Consider the following 19,518-nt stretch of genomic DNA (forward strand, 5'->3'; position numbering starts at 1 on the left):
ACTACCAATTTATTGTAGGTTCTGTTATTAGCTATCATTTAATGCGATAACTTTGACTTCAAGCCCAGAGCACTTGAAGTAGAAGTGAATTTTACAGCAGCTGTTCCTTTTCGCTTTCATTATTTTTTCTTTGTAGAGTTATAAGCCTTCCGATTCTAGGACTCCAGCTAGTGTTAGATATTTGTATAAATTCAACTTATGCTGGCATATTTAGAATAATGGCGTTTAAGTATTGAGCAAGTTACTTGAGTATTCTGATGCTATTGTCTTACCATTTAAAAAAAAAATGTATTGTGTTTTGTTTGTGAGCGGATCTTCGGAACCATTTATTTTAAAGGGTATTGATAAGTGGGTTCTTTGTAGACCTCGTTAAATTTTGTGCCAACGTTCTATACAGCCACGTGAGCTGAAAATAGACTTCAAGCACATTAAACTGTTGGAGGTGGGCGAAGAGAGTTTCATCAAACTACGCTTGTGGTTTTTACAGGAAAATTAGTTGTCCATGAATAGATGTAATTATATATTTTTTGGAGACATGTTTCTTAATCAACTTGTTTTTTATGTTTTATCTGCAGGTCCTCTGGAAAGAAATGACTGTGTACTTGCACCAGTGGACAAATCGCATCCAGTTAAGACATTGCTGGAGAGCTTTACTGTGTTATCAGGCTGCGCAAGTGGAGGAACAACAGGGCTTCCTCAAGAGGTGCACATTATCAATTTAAAAAGCACTGGAAAAGAGCCCAGTCAACACGGCAAAGGCAAAAATGTTGGAGTTCATGCCGACCGTAAAGATGAGGCAAGTTAAAGTCTTGACAATTTCACAGAAGGAGAAATAAAAAAAGTGTAGATAAGATTTTTTTAAATTTAAGGTTCTGCCCCAATACCTGTTGATTCAATAAATATATGAAAAAGGATGTGGTTACTACGAAAGTAATTTGTTGTATGCTTATGCTAGATGCCAGATGGGCTTCCTCTGCTTATATCCTGCTGAATCACTTGTGCATTTTAATACCTCCCAGTTTTGACTATGCTTTTGACTCATCCTTTGCCCTACATAAACCTGTCCTCAAACTCAACAGTCCGGATATTAAATTGCTTCAAATTCTATTCATCCATTACCTGTGCTCTGAACTTTGTCTACCAGGTGGCATTTCTAGTATCTAAGAATTCTCGCTCATGTTTTAATCTACCATTTTCCTGTCCCTCCCTACAAGTGCAGATTCATAAGCACAATAAAATGTATTAGGACCTCTGTTCCTACAACACATGCCTAGTTCTAATGTAATTGCCTTTAAATATTGGCAGCAGTGTCTGGGCCTGAATCTCTTGATTTCCCTTCCTAAAAGTTTCTGGCACTTTCTATCTCTTTCCTCCATTATCCTATAAACCTCGGATGTCAACTTTCACCTGGTGATATTCAGCTGATAATATTCAGCTGAACATTGTGTGATATTTAAGCAAAAGGAGCTATGTAAATGCAAATGGATTTTTGGATATCACATTATGGGGCCATATGCCATGACGTACCAACCCCATATTTACATCAACTTGCCCAATATTCTATCAACCACCTACACACTGGGGGCAATGAACCAACCAACCCAAGACTGAGTGCAGGGTGACATTGGGGTATCAGCATAAGATCAATTCAGATTTACTGCAAGTGAGAGACTCTGGCAGGAAATTTTGGGCTTTTGCATCTGTTTAATTAAGTAGAATAAAATACTGTGAAATTCACAGTGCAATTACTGGTAAAGGAATATGAATGAATGTATTTCATGTCTGAGAGAAAATAGAAAACATGAAGTAAAAAGTAAAATGTAACGTGTGATGTGTTATTAAACAAAACACACTGTTAAAGTCTGTTGAAATGATGGACCATATCCATAAAAGATGTAATGCCTATTATCTTAGCTCAATGTGCTTTAAGGTGCTGTCCCACTGCGGCGACCTAATCCGTGAGTTCTGGTGAGTTTGCCCTCGACTCGGACTCGCAGCATGGTCGATACGAGGTCCTAGGAGGTCTTTGCAACTCTCCTTCATGCTCGAGAGTAGTCCCCGCGTACTTGAGGCCTCAGCTAGGTCGCAGCATATTTTTCACCATGTTGAAAAATGCCTGCGAGTAAAAAAAGGTCGCCATGGAAAAAATCGATTGTTTTTTTACTCGTAGGTTTCGTCGAAGTAGGTCGTAATAGGTCGGCATGTTATTCGTAGGTAATTGAGGGTAGTCGTAGATAGTCTTCAACATAGTCGAAGGGAGGTCGAAGGAGATCGAAGGAGGTCGCCTTCACTCTCCACTATTCGGTGTCCAATTTTCCCGAAGCTAGTCGAAGCTAGTCTTCGACATAGTCGAAGGAGGCCGAAGGAGGTCTTCAACATGACATTTTTTCAAACTCTCCTAAACTCTTCTAAACTCGCCAATTAGGTCGCTGCAGTGGGACAGCCCTTTTAATTATGTATGAATTCACCATGCTTTCCTGCTCTCTGAGCCAAAAACACCACATTTTATGAAAATAATCCAAAAACACCAGGCTACTTCACATTCCCTTCGTCCCTTTTCTGTTCCCTTAGACCATGCTTTCAACAACGTTTAACTGACTTGGAGACCCTAAAGATGAAGATTGAGACCATCTACTTTTGCTGCTCTTGTTTTTCCCCAAGAAGCCTATCTATCCCAAAGGATCCCCGGCACTTTAAATTCCTCAATTTTCTGTGCTTTGCATTATATGCTTTCCCCTTTCAAATCCCGCCTGAGCCAGTGCTGCCATGGGACTCGCTTTTTGCTCATTCCCACTAAATTACCATTCACACAGCTGTGCTACTGGACCTCAAACATTGTCACATTTTAAAGGCTTTCCTTTCTAACTTGATGCCCAAATGTACTTGCCTTACCTCTAACCCCCAAATATTTACCATGGCGATCCTGTCAAACAATTTAATGTATGACAAGTATTACAGGTCAGTTCCCCCCCCTTGCTCCCTCCCCACCTCTTTTAAAAGTCAATTTGAGTTAGCTTGTATGACTAGAAAGGGATGTGGTAAATACTGGGGGGAAAAAAACGGTTGAAATTTAATTCATGTAGAAGTGCAAAACAGGTGACCTTGCACCAATTCCTGATATTTATTTCCCTTAACTTCACCACATTACAGCGGAGATGTAATTGAATAAGAGAGGTTGCAGAGGAGATTTGAGAATTTTCTAGGAGTGGAAAATATTAGTTATGAGGAAAGATTGGTTAGGATTGAATTTACATTTAGAACCGAGGAGGTTGAGAGGATATTAAATTGAAATGTATAACATTATCAAGGCCTGGGGGAATAAATAGGAGGTACCTATTTTCCTTGTCAGACGAGTCAAAAGCAAAGGAGCATCAATTTTAAGTGATAAGTACAAGATTTAGAGTCGAGATGAGGACTTTTTTTTCCATCTAGAGAATATTAGTGGTCTGGAAATCACTACACTAAAAAATGTTGGAAGTTGAAACCCTTAGCCTATTTTAAACAGTGCATTTGGAGCTGTAACCTACAAATCCCTGTCGTGGAAGGCTAGGATGATTAGTAATTTTTCAACTATCCTATCCATGATGCCTCAGTCCTCCACTGTAAACTTTCACTCCTGTCTCGCTGACTATTGGGCAGAGGTCTGATGTGATACCAACCAAGCCGACTTTCTGCCTCAGTTAAAATGATCCCAATTTTCTTTCTGGCTTTAGCAAAAACGTAGCACAAAAAGTGATCACAAGCCATTTAAAATAATAATTAGCGAAGCTTGCACAAAGCTACTTTTTCTTCCACATGTTTGCAGGTTTACACAAGCAAATACTATTTAATAAGCTGGAGAGATCTTTAAAAAGATATGAATATGAGACAAATTCAACATTTTGTGATTCATCCTTTTCCTTTCCACAGCAACTTTGCAAAGAGTAGGTGGGGTACATCGACTATATAAGATCGTAATTTGGTTTGTGTAAGAAAAAAATAGTTTGATAAGTACACATTAGCCACAATATTTCTGAATATTTCAAAACATTTTTTATAATAGGTACATCAATTATTAAAAATTGTTTCTTTCTTGCCATCCCTCAAGGACTGCATATATAATCATTCACTAATTTATAAAAGGGATGCATTCCAGGGAAATCTTTTGTAAAGCTAAATTTCATTAATCGAAAAGGATGGGCAAGATGGGCATTATCGGCATTGTATTCATATGCATGGAATGAGGTTTTCTATTTGTTGTAATGAAAGATCAGCTTCAGAGATTTTCATTGATTTAGCTGATTTTAGCTGGTATTTTATCGTATGGTTTAGCAATTTCAAAGAATCATAGAAATGTACAGCACTGAAACACGTCCACCTTTAGGCCAACCTTGTCCATACTGACTACACTAATCTCATTTGCCCACATCAGGCCCATATCCCCCATTCCTTACTTGGCCAAACACCTTTTAACACACATTGTCATTCTATCTGCCTCTGGCAGCTCATTCCAGATATTAATCATCCTATGTGTGAAAAATATACCCCTCAGAATTCTAAACTTATCCCTCTGATCTCCACTTACACTAAATCTGATTGTAAAACATAAAACCGTTTTTAAGTATCTGTAAAATCAGCATCGTAGAGCAAGAAATGGTAATTTGATCCAATTGGTCTGTTTTTGATATTTATGTGCCGCACTAGCCATCTCCCACTATAGCTCAGCTAATTTCACCTCTTTTGATTCTCCTTCTCCCCCCCCCCCCCCCCCTCCACTCATCCATACTGGATGTTCAATGGGTGTTTGTTCTATTGTCCAAATATACGTGCTGTGTCATTTAAAATTGTCTTTAACATAATTGAAACTCTTTTCACTTCTAAATTTAGCAGTTTATAAACTTTCAACTTTCTCTCCAGACAATGTTTAAAAGATAAGGAATTGTATTCAAAGATTAGACCGTGGCATATTGTGACATTTTTCTCTGTGGCTGATTTTGATGCTAGACTTCACTTGTCTGCTGTTATTTATTCCACCATTATAATAATAGTTTAAAATGGCTGATATTCTTCCCCTTAGCTTCATGGTTTCCTGTTCCTTCCGGTTGCTGGCAACTGGACAGAGCAAAGTAAACAAATGAAGAGATCAGATTTTGCTTCTTGGTCTGCGTGATAAACAGTTTTCCAACTCTAGCCTTTTTTTCAGATGAACAGTCTCAAAACCTCAGGATTTGTATATACTTTCTCATTTTTGTCTAACTGCCATTTAATTTATTTTGCATATCGTTTTATACATCTAAACACACAATACCTTCTGACTATTTTTATTCAAAATATGTGAACAAGACATTGAATTGTATATTTGTTGTAAAAATTCTTCACTAATTTTTCATTAATAGAAGTGATTTTCCTTTCATATCCATGCAAGGGATTTGGGCTTTGCAGGCTAAGGCAGCATTTAACTGCTCAATCCTAATTCTCCTTGAAGGTGTGAGCAGCCTTGCACTGCTGCAATCATTGGGGTTTGGGTCTACCCACAATTCCCAGGATTGTGACTCTCTGCATTCTTCAGAATATTAAACGGTGTATAATTTTTAATTTGTTGATACAGGTTCTGAAAATGTTCATTTCAAAATGTACCTGTAACACACACAAATAGTCTGATTTATATACTTGAATAAAAACATCAACATGGCTATCTTGGCCTCTATCAGTAACTTAAATTTAGTCTGTTCAACATTGAAAATAATTGCCTAGATTGATGTGCAGACCCTGTCATTCTAGACATTGATAAACGTCAAATCTTGGGTGAGGATATAAATTATTTTTCCGCTCTTCTATTTCTAGCGAAACGACTCTAGTCCACAATATTTTCTTATTAGAAAATACAGTATTTTCCTATCAATGCTGAAATTGTTGCACATCTCGAAGCATCTTAAAAAATACTCCCAATAAAATGCTTTAAATAGAACGCCCATATGTCAACGTTTGGGACAAATACGTCATAACCTATTACAAATAATGGGACAGTTGTACTGAGGGGAGTAGCTAGTGGCAGCCATCTTTATACTTCCTCAACAGGAGACCACCCCAGTATATTTAGCTTAACTTAGGAATATGGCAGTCTCTTTTCCTCTGGAATCAGCTTGCAAACAGAGCAAAGCACTGCACGCCCTTCTGGATCAACTTTGCTAAATGATTGGCATTGGGGATAATAAAAAAACTTGCTTGAATTCAAAACTTTGCGAATGCGTGGATGTGTCCCTCCTGTGTCCAAGTCCCTTGCACTTAGAGGCTTTGGCAGCTTTCCAAGAACTCGTCAACATGTGCAACGAGTTCTAGAGTTACAATGTCATAATAGAGGATAAATTAGTAATACTAGTAAATATAAAGATTGAAAAGCATTTGGGAGTTCTTTTAGATCCCAATAGTACAATATTGCCTAATATCCCCTTTGCACATATGTAAAGTATAAAGCCAGTGTGTTTATTCTGCATAAAAGCTGAAGCTAATTTGGGATTGATATATTTAAATGAATAGTTACTTCACATATCCAGGTCTAAGACAAAACCTGAGCTATCCTACTTAGTGGTTAAATGAGTAAACTGATACTGATTTCCAGTTGCTGAATTCCTCCCTTTGCCAAGCACTGACTTGTAAAAACAAATTATATTTGAAAGACAATTTTATCAAAGCCTAATTAAGAATTATGTTACATGACCAAGCTTATCCAATTCTACATTGATGCCAATTTGTCACAATACAGTAATATTTACATAGTTATTGGAAATCTGTATTAACTAATGCATTTGATTATGACTTTTGTTATGTTTGAAGTGAATTTGTTGTATTCAAATTGGAATGTATTTTGCTATTCAGAAGATGTTTATTTCCACTGAATGCAAACCCTACTTAAGGAATTAAATGCTGAGTACAAGTCGATTGAGCTAAAATCCATCTTATTTGATCTACACGCAGACTAGTTTGCAGCATTAAAGTCAAGTCTTGCTTCTTCAAAATTTTGGATGTACTATGGATATTCTCTCATCTAAGATGGCTATTGTGAAATGACTGGTGCAAAGAAACCAACATATTATCATATGCCTTAGAAACCTGAGCTGGATTTCATTACAACCAAAATAATTGAGAACTATAATTTAATGTATAGTGTAATTGGAGCAATCCTAATTTATTAAAGGCAGAATTTGTTATTATTTGATAACACCAAGGAATAAAAAAGCTGCTGAAGCCATTATAAGGGAATCAATAAGAACAAATATATTAATATGACCAACACCTGTAACAAAGGAAGTATAATTGCTAGTACAAAGTTCCATGGATAAGAAATGCTGCATTAAAATGTTGCTGTGGGGTCTAAAATCATACCAGTCTTTGTGTGGCGTTACTCGAGTATTATTGAATTTATCTATATAACCAACCACCAACTAGAGAACTGGTTCCTTTCTGTTGGCCTGATCCCAAATAGAAACTTGCTCTTGGACTCTGGCCAACATTCCCCATTCTGATATTTTTTCCAGTTTGACTAGGGCAGAGCATTGCAGCTGAATGAGTGAACATGTTGCTCTCTATGGATCTTTGGGGGATTCAGTGGAGAGAGTGCGGGGGGCAGAGGGTAAAGAAAGCTTTATGATGGAGAAAATCCCTGACAAAGGATAAACTTTCACATCTTTCGCATTGAGTAACTGTAATGCATTGCAGAGTGGATTAAACTGTTTCCTCAATTGGGATATAGACCAAGGTAAAGTAATTATTTTCGAGCTGCCTTTCTCTCTGCTGTCTGTATTATTTATATTCGAACATATAATAGCCATTGTATTGCAATGTTGAAAGCACCACATTGTGTGAAGAGCTTTCAAAGATTTTCAAATATGATATCAGATGCAAATGTAACGTATCTTTGCAAAAATAACCATTTTTAATTGACACAGAAGTTTGTAGAAAGTTTACAAGTTTGAACTTTCTGGTACTCTGTTTATCATTTTGAATTGAAAAAACAAGCCAAGAACAAGCAATGCAGTCTCATTTGCCGGTTACCAGAACTGATTCCCAAGAGATTACATACATCGGGCTGCATTCATCGATGAAAACATTCATTAACTACAGCTTGGCATCCAACACAATAATCCCCTTCAAACCCATCACCAAGCTGCAAGCCCGGGCCTCTGTTCCTCCCTTTGAACTGGATCCTTGACTTCCTGATCATCAAATCTCAATCAGTGCTGATAGGTAACAACATCTCCTCACTCACCATTAACACATAGGGTACACACCAGGGCTGTGTGCTTGGCCCCCTGTTCTATTTGCTTTACACCATGATTGTGTGGTTAAGCACCGCTCCAACTTCATTCTTGGCCCCTTACTATACCCCCTATGTGCTAACCACCATGCGGCTAAATTCTGCTGCAATTCCATTTACAGGTTTGCAAATGAGACCACCATAGTTGGTCGGATCTCAAACAATGACGGAAAGGAGTACAGGAAGGAGATAGAGCTTAGTAACAGAGTGTCAAGATAACAACTCTCCCTCATTGTCAGCAAAACCCTGGGGGTAGTCTTGATACCCGGTCTATACCAATGGTGCTGAAGTGGAGCGTGAGGTCCCATACCATGAGGTTCATGAAAAGCTACTTTACTATTAGCGTCAGATTATAGAACCAACCTGCGCAAAACAAATCCTCCTTCAGTAGCAGAATGCTGTGGACCTCTCTTGCACTATCATGAACTTATTCTTTGATTATTTTTGCGCAAATGTTTTTGAGGTCTATTTATTTTCACTGCCTTGTATATATTTTTTGTGTGTTGTCAGAGTGTGTGCCTGTGATGCTGCTACAAGCAAGATTTTAATTGTACCTCTACCTCACTATACATGTGCACATGACAATAAACTTGACTTGGCTAGACATCTTCTGGATCCACAAGCATTTGAGTGTTGGAAGGTTACTTGTACACAGCTCTAAAACATCACAGTAATCATTCAGTGTTGTCTTTGTTATCACAATGAAAATATTTGTTTTGATTGCATTTTAAGTGACCAGTATGTCAGGATCTCTTTTGATGTGGGTGACTTGGTCTCGGCATTTGCTTAGAATATTCAGTAAATTCTTTCAATCAGAAGAGAGAGAGAGAAAAAAAAATCAATGAATCCTGTCCTTGGAGAAGTTTTTCTGCTGAGTTTCTTTCAGCAGTATTATCCCTTTCATCTCATATGGACATTACATTACAATTACAAAAGCACAAATCTCTGGCCAGCACTATTAGCTTTGGGGGTTCACATTTTTGCTTTTAGGTGCTTCAAACATCAAGGGCCATCTGACATAATCCTGGAATACGAAGGTCAGCTATGAAAGGAAAGCAATATTCCAGATGGATAAGTGTCATGTGATATTGTCAATACCTGGAGGAAATTAAAGATTTGCAATTCTTGGGTACTCTAAGCTCAATTAGTTTCAATGTAAAACCTATATTGCCGGTCTTCCTTTCTCTGCCCTCTGTTGTCATACATGGTCAACCAATTATAATTTTAAAAATCAATGTCTTCAAGGAAGCTTTTGCTTGGGGACTGGAGCCTATGAAAGATGCTTCTTGTTACATCACAATTTGTTAAGTACATTTTTACTTCAATGTCTGAATTGCCTTATCGACTGCTCCTGACACCTTAAACCCTTCAGTTCTCTTTGTGTCTGGACACTTTTCACAAATGTACCATTTGATCTTGTCCTTCCTCGTTATTCCTTCCACTTTACCCATCTCTGCATTTAATCTGCCCATGTCACCAGTGTGTTAATATCTAACTGCTGTCCTCACTGAAGTTAAAATTAGCAAAAAGGCACATTTAGGACTGAGGTCATTAAATTCTTCAGTAAACGACAAGCTGAGGTAAGCAAAATAGCAAAGTTTTATTGAGTGCTATGTTTACAAACTTCCTTACAAGATAAAATACTATTGTACTTGTAAAAAAGGTATCTAAATTAAAATGTAACTCTCTAACTGGTGTCATACAGCATGGAAACAAACCCTTCGGCCCAATTTGTCCATGCCGATCAAGATGGTGTCTATTTGCTTTAGAACATTGTCAAAGGGTGGGAGGGGGGAAATATCCAGACATTTTGTTTGTAAGACTTGGGTGATGTTCTGAGTTTTTTTTTTTAATCCCCAATCTCTCTTGAACTGTGACCATTTTGGAGATCAGTTAGTACCCCACATTGGCGGGCCTGGAGTCATATCTGAGCTGGTAAGGAGAGCAGATTTCTTATCCTGTGTGACATTAATGAACCAGATGCTTTTTAAAACAAAATCAATTGTGTATCGTCACTATGGCAAGTTTGAGCTGCCTAATTTAACTTCCTAATACAGGCTTAAATTTCCATGCTACCATTGTAGAATTCTAATCCAGTTATTTCAACAAAGTCACTTTTCCATTTATATTAACACTAGATAAATGGCAATCTGAATTCCTGTAGCTTAAAAAATATATCCATTTCCCGCAGTATGTATTGAACATCTGAATCATAGATCCAGGTCAATGACTAATACTGATGCATCACAATGCTATGTGGTGTCTTTAATTAATTTTTGCAAACTGAGTCAAGATTACTATTTAACCCAAGACCTTCAACAGGTCGCACCAATGCATAATCAACACCACCTAAATTTATTTTTACACGCCTGTGCATCAACCAAATCAAAGAGATTGATGACTGACAGAAGCTAGTTGTGAACCTCGTGAAAGTGCAAAGCAGAGTTGCCTGTGGCAGTAATTAACCAAATTAAAACATTGTGAATTTACCCCTAAATTCCAGGTTTATTTTTCACATGATCTGCCTCAACTGTTATGTGCATATCTGTTTTATTTTCTTCCATATCATATAACTGGATTTCATCTGTGAAGTAACCCTAGCAGATGCTGATATTAGGTAACAGGCTTCAGCTTGTCTGGCACCATTGCATACTTCCATCATTCCAATGGTGTTAAATCTCCTGAGCATAACCAACTGTTTCCTCTCCCACACCACTTTAAATCTTCATTGGATGCTTAAACAAAAAGCAAATCTGCCACAAAACCAAATTGTGAAGAGCACTTGAGAAAGCAGTGGAGAAGTCTAAGTAGTGAGGTAGTGCTGTTGGAAATGCAAATGGCAAATTATCTTTAAGTGTTGATCATGAAACAGAAGCATATCCATATTTATGGATAAAGTTCAACATAATGTGCCAGATTGAGATCAGATGTCCCATTATCTTTAGCTTTTGGGCACCCCCAATATCTGGTGTCGGAACCAAGGCCCCAATATCTGGTGTCGGAACCAAGGCCCCAATCTCCTGATCCTGCAGTGTGCCGTTGTCCCTGAAACCCTGCTTCTTAGCTTAGGACCTGAAAACGTCGTCTTTCCTTCCATTCCTCCTCATCCATCGCACTTCCTAGCCACAGGATAAACCAGCTGCCCTGACCCAGCAGACGCCGCTGAATGTGTAAGAAGGAACTGCTGATACTGGTTTAGACCGAAGATAGACACAATTATAACCCAATCAATAAGATAAATACTGCTGGAACACATCATGTAACTTACGTGCAAGTGCAATGTGACAAGTGTTAAATCACATTTATGGTGTTTTTAGTTCACAAAGATATTTGGAAAGTTTTTAGGAAAGTGGTGTCTTTTTGATTTGTTGTCATATCTTTTGTGCCTTGCATGAGTATGCTTTTCAAACATCATTATACAACTGTTGATAGTGTTGTGACTGTTACAAGTTTGGGGCAAATTAAATCCCTGGGAGTCTATCCACTGACATGCACTTTCATTGACTTAGCTAATGAGGGAAACTCAATGGATCTATTGATGATGTGCCAAGTTATGCTGGGTTCTTGCATTCACAGTGCAAACAAAACAAAATAATTGATATCTGTTTACAACACATTAATAGCTCCAGACTTGTGATTTTCTGAACATAACTGCAGAAAGAGAAACTGCACCTTTTTTCTCTCCAGTTGCCCTCTTTTGTGGTCTGATGTCTTCATAAAAAATCTCACGGCCATGTAATTAAAGCTAATGCTTAATAATATCAGCAACAAATGAAGCTGGTAGTTAAACTACTTGAAGTGTATAGGAAAGAAAGTGATTTGCCTCATAAATGATTCGATGTGCTGATGTTAAATTGGTGACTATTATACTTTGTCCTTTTGGAAGAAATGGGCTTTCAGAATCACTGCAACATGAAAACATTCCTTGCATATCTCAACACAGAAGGAGGTCATTGGAGCCCAGCAGATTGATGCAGTCTACCCACAGTGTAATCCCATCAGTCCAATTCCCCGTGTCTGTGGCACCCTGCATGCCTATCATCTCACTGCCACCCACCTACACCAGGAGGGATTGACAGTGGACAATTAACCTATCAGTATGTAATTGCGATGTGGAGGAAACCAGAATACCTGCCGGAAACCAATGTGATCACACAGACAAGCACCTGGATATTTAAAGCTATGAGATAGCAGTGCTAATTGACTACTTCATTTATTATATTTTTCTTTATTTAATTTGTATATGGAAACTTAGTGGGCTGTAGCCCATTTTCATGCTGTATGACCCTGATTCCGTGATTCTATATATAATCTTTATACATTTTATGATATTAATTTTATTGCCACTAAAATTATTTAAACGGTTGATTCTGTTCGAGCTGAAATGCATGGAAAAAAGGACTGAATTGAATTAATTATTGATTTCATTTAGTTCAAGATGCTAAAAAAAATGATTGTATAAATTTTTCAAAATCTCTCTGCCGCTACAATAGCATTAACATTTTTCTCCAATTTCTTAAATTATCCCCAGTGACACCTTCTCCTTGTTCCTCTGCAACATTTGTGCTTGGTAGTTTTCCTTTGATCCAAACGTCCTGTTGCCTGAGCACTTGGATTTTAGATGTGCCTGTATTCGCTTACCATTGAAGTGTCTTTCACTGTCTCCAAAGAGGTTAATACAAAAGTGAGTGAGCAGCCATCTGTTCGGAAAGGGGAAAATTGTGCAAGAAAATCCTTGTTCCATCAGAGAAATTGGCTCTGGGAAGAGAATTGGTTCCTCTTATGTACTTTCTCCAATGCATCACTGAACTGGTTTAAATTTGTGCAGGAATTATGAGCTTTTCTTAAGGATGAGATGAAACTCTTACTGAAACATCCAATTCCAATTTTTGTGCGGAACTTGCATCTCCTGTGCACACAATATATTTTTACTTCAACTTTGAGAACAATAACTGATTTCTAGTTATCATTCTCCATTTCTTTGAGGATTTTGCTCACGATATTAGACATGATCAAAATTGAAATTACAAATATTGAAATTACAAATATCTACTCTTTCCCATGATAGTACTCAATTTAGATGTTCATCCAAGCATGGCTTTGGCAAACATTGATGCATGGTAGCATAGTCTCTGTTGAAATCAGCTAATTTAATTATAATTGGAGATCGAATGCAAACCTTCCTGGATTCTATGGCACTGCTACTTGCCAGATAGATCTATGAATCCATTTGGGTAGCCCAAAAATCCCATACGTAATTTGAGAAAATGTAAGTGCAGAGTTTTACCGTACTTTATCTTAGCGTGTAGCTGGAAATCATCATACAGAATTTAATGCCTGAGACATTGTGCAAGTTTGCATTGCCTGGAGTGAACAATTGCAATGCAAGTAGTTGAGCCATTGTATGCAATATAAATCAAAACCAAGCTCAATAGTAATGAAAGCCATTGAATTGGAAGTAAATGGAAAAGTTGCAACCATCGCTCATCTTGGTCCTTCAGTTAAAAAAATGAGACTGCACACTGATGACTTAGTCAGAGTGCATTCTGCACAGTTAAATATGAGTCCACCAGTTTCCAATTTGTCCTGGAGAAAATGTAGGAATTGACTTGTGTGCTTTGTATCAAGTTACTTTAAACATGAATTCCATAAAGAAGGTACATCCATCTCAAAAATGATATGATGAGGTTTTATGAACATGGCATATTCAAAATAAATTGATCTTTGAGCAGATCGTATTAGGAAAGAAACTGAATTCTGAGGAAATTGGATTGCTTATCTAAAATAAAGATTTGAGTACACTGGGAAAAGTAAAACGACTTAATCTTGAGAAGTTAGCGGTATGACAGTTTCATATTTTCAGTTCCTCATGTGCGGTAGATTATATGTTGCGATTCTTTAAAAATATAAAACACAGAAATTCTGTGGTTGACGTTTTCTCCAGCAAAGTTCAAGGGTGAATCTTTGTTTTACAAACTTTATTTGATATAAGAAGACACTAGTTTTTTCATGTTGTTAGTTTATTGCTTTAAAACATTTATGTCATTGTTATTTTGTGTAAAGCTTATTGGAAAGAGTGTGGTGATTTTGTGCAGGAACTGTGCAGAATTTTAAATTATTGATTGTGATATCTACCAGGTAACTTTGCAATTTGCAGTTTTATCTAAAAGTCCTTTTTATCTAAATTCCAAAAAAACATTTATCTAAAATGTTTTTTGGAATAGAGATAAAAATTTGAAGCACGATTAGCTTGTTTTTCTAAGCTGAAGTTGTTAGTTAATTTGGAGGTGCTACTAATTGGAACAATTCTATTTGCTTTTACAATTTTTCAGAGCACCTGAACAGACTGCAGATAAATTCTCTTCATTTGCAGTACAGCTAAACCTTTTAAGGCAGCTTAATCACATCTTGTTCCAGTCGCTCTGAATGTGTCAATGTTTATACCTCCACTTCAGAGCAAAGAAAGATCTTACTTTCAAAGTTGTTTCTGAAGTTGCCAGCAACTGGATTTGGCTTAGTTTGGCAGCTACTCTCACCACATTTTCAGAGGAAATAGTCATATTTTGGTCAGACAGAATTTCCTGCAGTCCTGTTTACCATGTGGGGAATCTTGGGTGCAAACATATTGCATGGTGCAATTCGATCACCTGCCATGGACACTTCAAAATTCCTCTTTCAAGAAACTTCAAAGATGTTTAAGTTGTAATGTTCAGACTATATTAGAAGTCGTCAAATTTTCAAAAATGTAGTCTGAGCACTTTCAATCCATGCAGACATAGGAATGTTATTTAATTAGTTGGTTTTAGTGGAATGGGCTCTCATATCCTTTTGTAGATGTAAATAGAGGTCTTTGATATAGCCAGTATAAGGCAGTAACCTGGCTCACCTCATTGTCGAGAGGTCACTACTTGACCATCTGATAATTTCTCCTGGTGATACTTGCATATCAGTACATCATAATGTACGATTTAGGACTAGGCCATTTGACCCTTTGAATCTTTGTCATTATTCAAGATCGTGGAATAATTTTCTTAGCTCAAATTATCTCCCACCATCCCTACGCTTCCTGTCTGCCCTAAATGCCCAGAAATTTATCAATCTTGGTTGTGAATGTGGGGAGGAAGTTTCCTTTGATGTGGAGCTAAGAGCCAGGGGCACCAAAATGAAACTAGTTGGCCATTTGTGACCAAGGTGTGAAGAACTTTCTGCACACCTTGGTCCCAAATGGCCAACTCATTTCATTTTGGTGCCCATGGCTCTTGGTTCCACATCAGAAGAAACGTCCTCCCTACATTCAGCCTACCTATAAGGATTTTGTATGTTTCAATGAACTCTGGCATTCTTCTAAACTGGTATAGGTTTAAGGTGAGAGGGAGGAGGTTTACATTGGATCTGAGTGGGATTTGTTTTTTACATAGAGGGTGCTTGGAATCTGGAATGCGCTGCTTGAACAGGTGGCGGAGGCAGATACTTATGATCGTAAGGAAATGTCCAGATAAGTAATTGAATCACCAAGGCATAGAAACCTAAGAGTGTCATGTGGTTCAGAACATTGAGTGGCTTGGTGGGCCGGAGGGTCTGTTTCTATGTTGTACTATATAAATCTATAACATTTTGCAGTTTCCTGAGACCAGAATCTTATTTGGGCTGGCCAAAGCTAGATGTAAAAGAGTGTTTCAGATGCAGGTCAAAGTCTTAAGCGTTTACAATGCTCTAGTTAGAGGTTTGAATAAATACCCACCATTTCCAAGTAGCTGGAATAATTCTAAGAAACTTGATAGTGTTGAGACAAAAAAGTGTCCTTGCTATTGATCTCTATATCTAACTATCGAAACTCTCATGGCAACATTTTGTACTGCTAGGTGCATGCGCTGCAACGACTTGCAAAGTTTGCCTCCTTTCCCTGCAGTCTTCATCGTCAGATGGATAAAGTTCCCTTCCAACATCCTGATTTAGACACACCGCTCTTCCTACATTGTTACTGAATTGGTTTTGTGGTATACAACAAGAAGTTTCAAAATCATCTCTTCAGAATAATGATGGGTAATCAAGGGTCTTGCCAATGAAGCCACATAAATAGAACAAATTAAGCAAATCTAAGGGGAAATCCAAACAATGCAAGTACAAATTCCACTGCTATTTCTCGATAGCGAGTAAAAAAAAAAAACGGGCTCAATACATTGACTTCTGTGGAATTCTCTGCCTCAGAGGGCGGTGGAGGCAGGTTCTCTGGATGCTTTCAAGAGAGAGTTAGATAGAGGTCTTAAAAATAGCGGAGTCATGGGATATGGGGAGAAGGCAGGAATGGGGGTACTGATTGAGGATGATCAGCCATGATCACATTGAATGGCGGTGCAGGCTCGAAGGGCCGAATGGCCTACTCCTGTACCTATTGTCTATTGACTTGAAGCAAGTGGGTTTAAGTTTTTCTTTGCTTTTTAATCGATTGACTGATCCATCATTGGCAAAGGGTGCCTTTTTTGATGCACATTTAAATATTGAGTTTAATGATAGACCAGATATGTGGCCTAGCACTTAATGCAAGCTGTTTCTCGGTGGATGTATTCCAAACATTTTTTACCTTGAATTTATGTATCTTTGAACAAGTGGTGTTGACAGATTTCTTTCCACAGTTTTGTTTCACACATGAAATGCATTGATTTTTGTTTTTCTCCCTTTGTTAACAGAAGTCAGGAAATAGCAGCTATTAGTTTAAACAATAGACTTTGTCACTCACTGGTCAATTTGCCTTTCTTCGCTGTGGATTGTGTACGCAGAAAAAAATGGTTAATTTTATTTTTTAAATATCAGGTGATAAAGATCCTGACTTAAAGCAGTACATCTAAAAAAAATCTGATTTTTATAGTTTTTTTGGCAATATTTTATTTATGCTCTGGCTTCTCAATAAAGGCTAGTAGATTTGCTGAGGTAGCAGGCTTTTGCTAGCACGAATTAGCTAAAATGTGGTTGACTGAAGTGTTACTTTGTAATAGATTGGTATTATATATTTAATTACCAACTATTGATTAAACTTTCGCTCATTGAAGGTTTCAGTACAAAATGGTATTCGTAGAAAAATCTATTATTGCCTCAAAGTATTTGTCAACTGTCAACTTGAGGGTGTTGCTGGCAATGCCAATATTTGATTTACAATGCTGAAAACTATATTCCACATTCTGTATCTTCCTATTTGCTCTCTCCATTGTACTTACATTTCACTCTATTGTATTTCTCACTGTACCTCAGTACACGTTACAATAATAAACCTACATGTTTCCTATCTAAATTTGCCCTTATGAAAATATCCACCTTATCGAGCTATTGTAGTCTGAAGAAGGATCCCAACGGAAAATGTCACCTAGCCATGTTCTCCAGAGATCCGCTGAGTTACTCCCGTACTTTTATTTTTGGCAATTCTTTCTTTCTGCAGCTCTTATTTTTGGGTAATGTTCCAAAATATAGATCCAAGGATAGTATGAGACTTGGGAATTGCAATTGTTGGTGTTCCCACGATTATCGTGGTTTGTTCAAAGCTGGTGCGAGTAATTGTTGTCCATTTTGATGCAAGTACATGGCTACTCAGTGCTGGAGGGAGAAATTGTTACTGGTGGTGGGTTGCTAATCAAGGGAGCTGCTTTATCCTGAATTTTGTTGAGCTTCATGTTTAGTTGGAGCTGCATTCATTCATGTAAGTGCAGGCAGAGTATCCTACTCCTGACATGTGTCTTGTGCCTTGTGTAAAGGATTTTGGGAGTCGGGGGTATTTGCAACAAGATACCCAGTCTCTGAAATGCTTTTAGTCTTAGTACTTGCATGTCTAAAGCCAGTTGAGTTTCCAGTCAATGGTGAACTGCAGGATGTTGATAGTTAGGGACTTGTAATGGTCATGTTTCTGAATGCCAAGTGTGGAAGGAGGGGAAGGCTAGTGTACTAAATTGGAAGAAGTACAAATGAATTGTTACTTCACCCAAGATTGCTTAGGCCCCTGGATTTTAATTTGGACAATTGATATTGTCCATGCCAGAAAATTGTTGATTCTCCTTGGCAATGTTTTTCAGATATTAGCTACGCTGTGTGAAAAACTTTGCTCTCTGATCCCCTCAATCTTTTCCCTCTATTAAACCTATACCTAATTACTTCGGATTCTCCGCCATGGGAATAGAATTATATATTTGTACCCCATGTTACCCAGGTAACACTTGGACTCTCTCCACACCATCGCATCTTCTCTATACTTGACAACCAGCGTTGCATATAACTTTCCACGTGCAGACTACCTGATGTTTTGTAAAGTTGTCAATTGATGTCCAATTCTTATGTGCTATATCCCATCCAGTAAGTGCAAACATGCCATATGTTTTCTACATCACCTTATCCACCTGCATTGCCACTTTCAGGAAACTATGGCTCTGCACCACTATGTGTTTCTGTTCACCAATACTCCTTTGGGACCCGTCATTTACTGTATACATTCTACCATTATTTGACTTTCCAAAATTAATCGCCTCACTTGTTGGGATTGAATCCTGTCTAGCATTACTCCACTCAACTTTCTAGCTGATCTACGTCTTGCTTCTAGCTTTTGACTACCTCCTTGGATATCTACAGACACCACAAACTTTATTTGTCATCCGCAAACATACTAATCATACTTCCTACAACCAGAAAAAGTTGTTAATATATATCACTAACCTTGTCCCAATCCTTGTCGTATACCAGTGATCAAACACATCCAAACTGAAACATAGCCCTCTAACACCATTCTTTGCATCCTATTACCAAGCCAATTGTTGCTCCAGTTCGCGAGTTTACCTCGAATACCATGCATTCTAACCAGTAACTGTGACCTCCTTAGAAAATATCAGTGACAAATTCAAATTTAGTTTTCACTGTTAAATCATTTTTCCCATGCAAATGTAATCGTTATTACTCTCTTAATTATAGTATTAAAATGTTGTATGCTTTTAAGATGTATTTGAACATCAGTGAAATTATTTCCTATAGTTTTGCATGGTTTCAGTTTCCAGTTCAAACTATGACAAAAGCTCAGTCCTAAAATAATGTTTCATTGAACTGGGATTAGTTTAGCAAGAGTTTTCATGCTGAAGCCCGAGAACCACCATGAATTTCTGTCAGAAATGTTAACTGAAAAGATTTGAATATAATTTTACTCTGGATGTTACCAGTGGCATTAACAGTTAAATCCATAATCAGTTTATAAGATG

At 37.6% G+C, this 19,518-nt stretch overlaps 1 protein-coding gene across 3 annotated transcripts in view; it reads left to right on the top strand.

Moving 5' to 3' along the window:
* tgfbr3 (transforming growth factor beta receptor 3) overlaps positions 1-19,518 on the top strand; it is a 116,259-nt gene that overhangs the window by 31,909 nt on the left and 64,832 nt on the right. For all 3 annotated transcript variants that reach the window (XM_033028964.1, XM_033028965.1, XM_033028963.1), the window contains exon 3: positions 576-796. In XM_033028964.1, coding sequence (XP_032884855.1) covers positions 576-796 — 221 coding nt within the window. The remainder of the gene's footprint in view (positions 1-575; positions 797-19,518) is intronic.

This window comes from Amblyraja radiata, chromosome 10 (genome assembly GCF_010909765.2).
Source record: "Amblyraja radiata isolate CabotCenter1 chromosome 10, sAmbRad1.1.pri, whole genome shotgun sequence".
In the NCBI taxonomy this organism is placed as follows: domain Eukaryota; kingdom Metazoa; phylum Chordata; class Chondrichthyes; order Rajiformes; family Rajidae; genus Amblyraja; species Amblyraja radiata.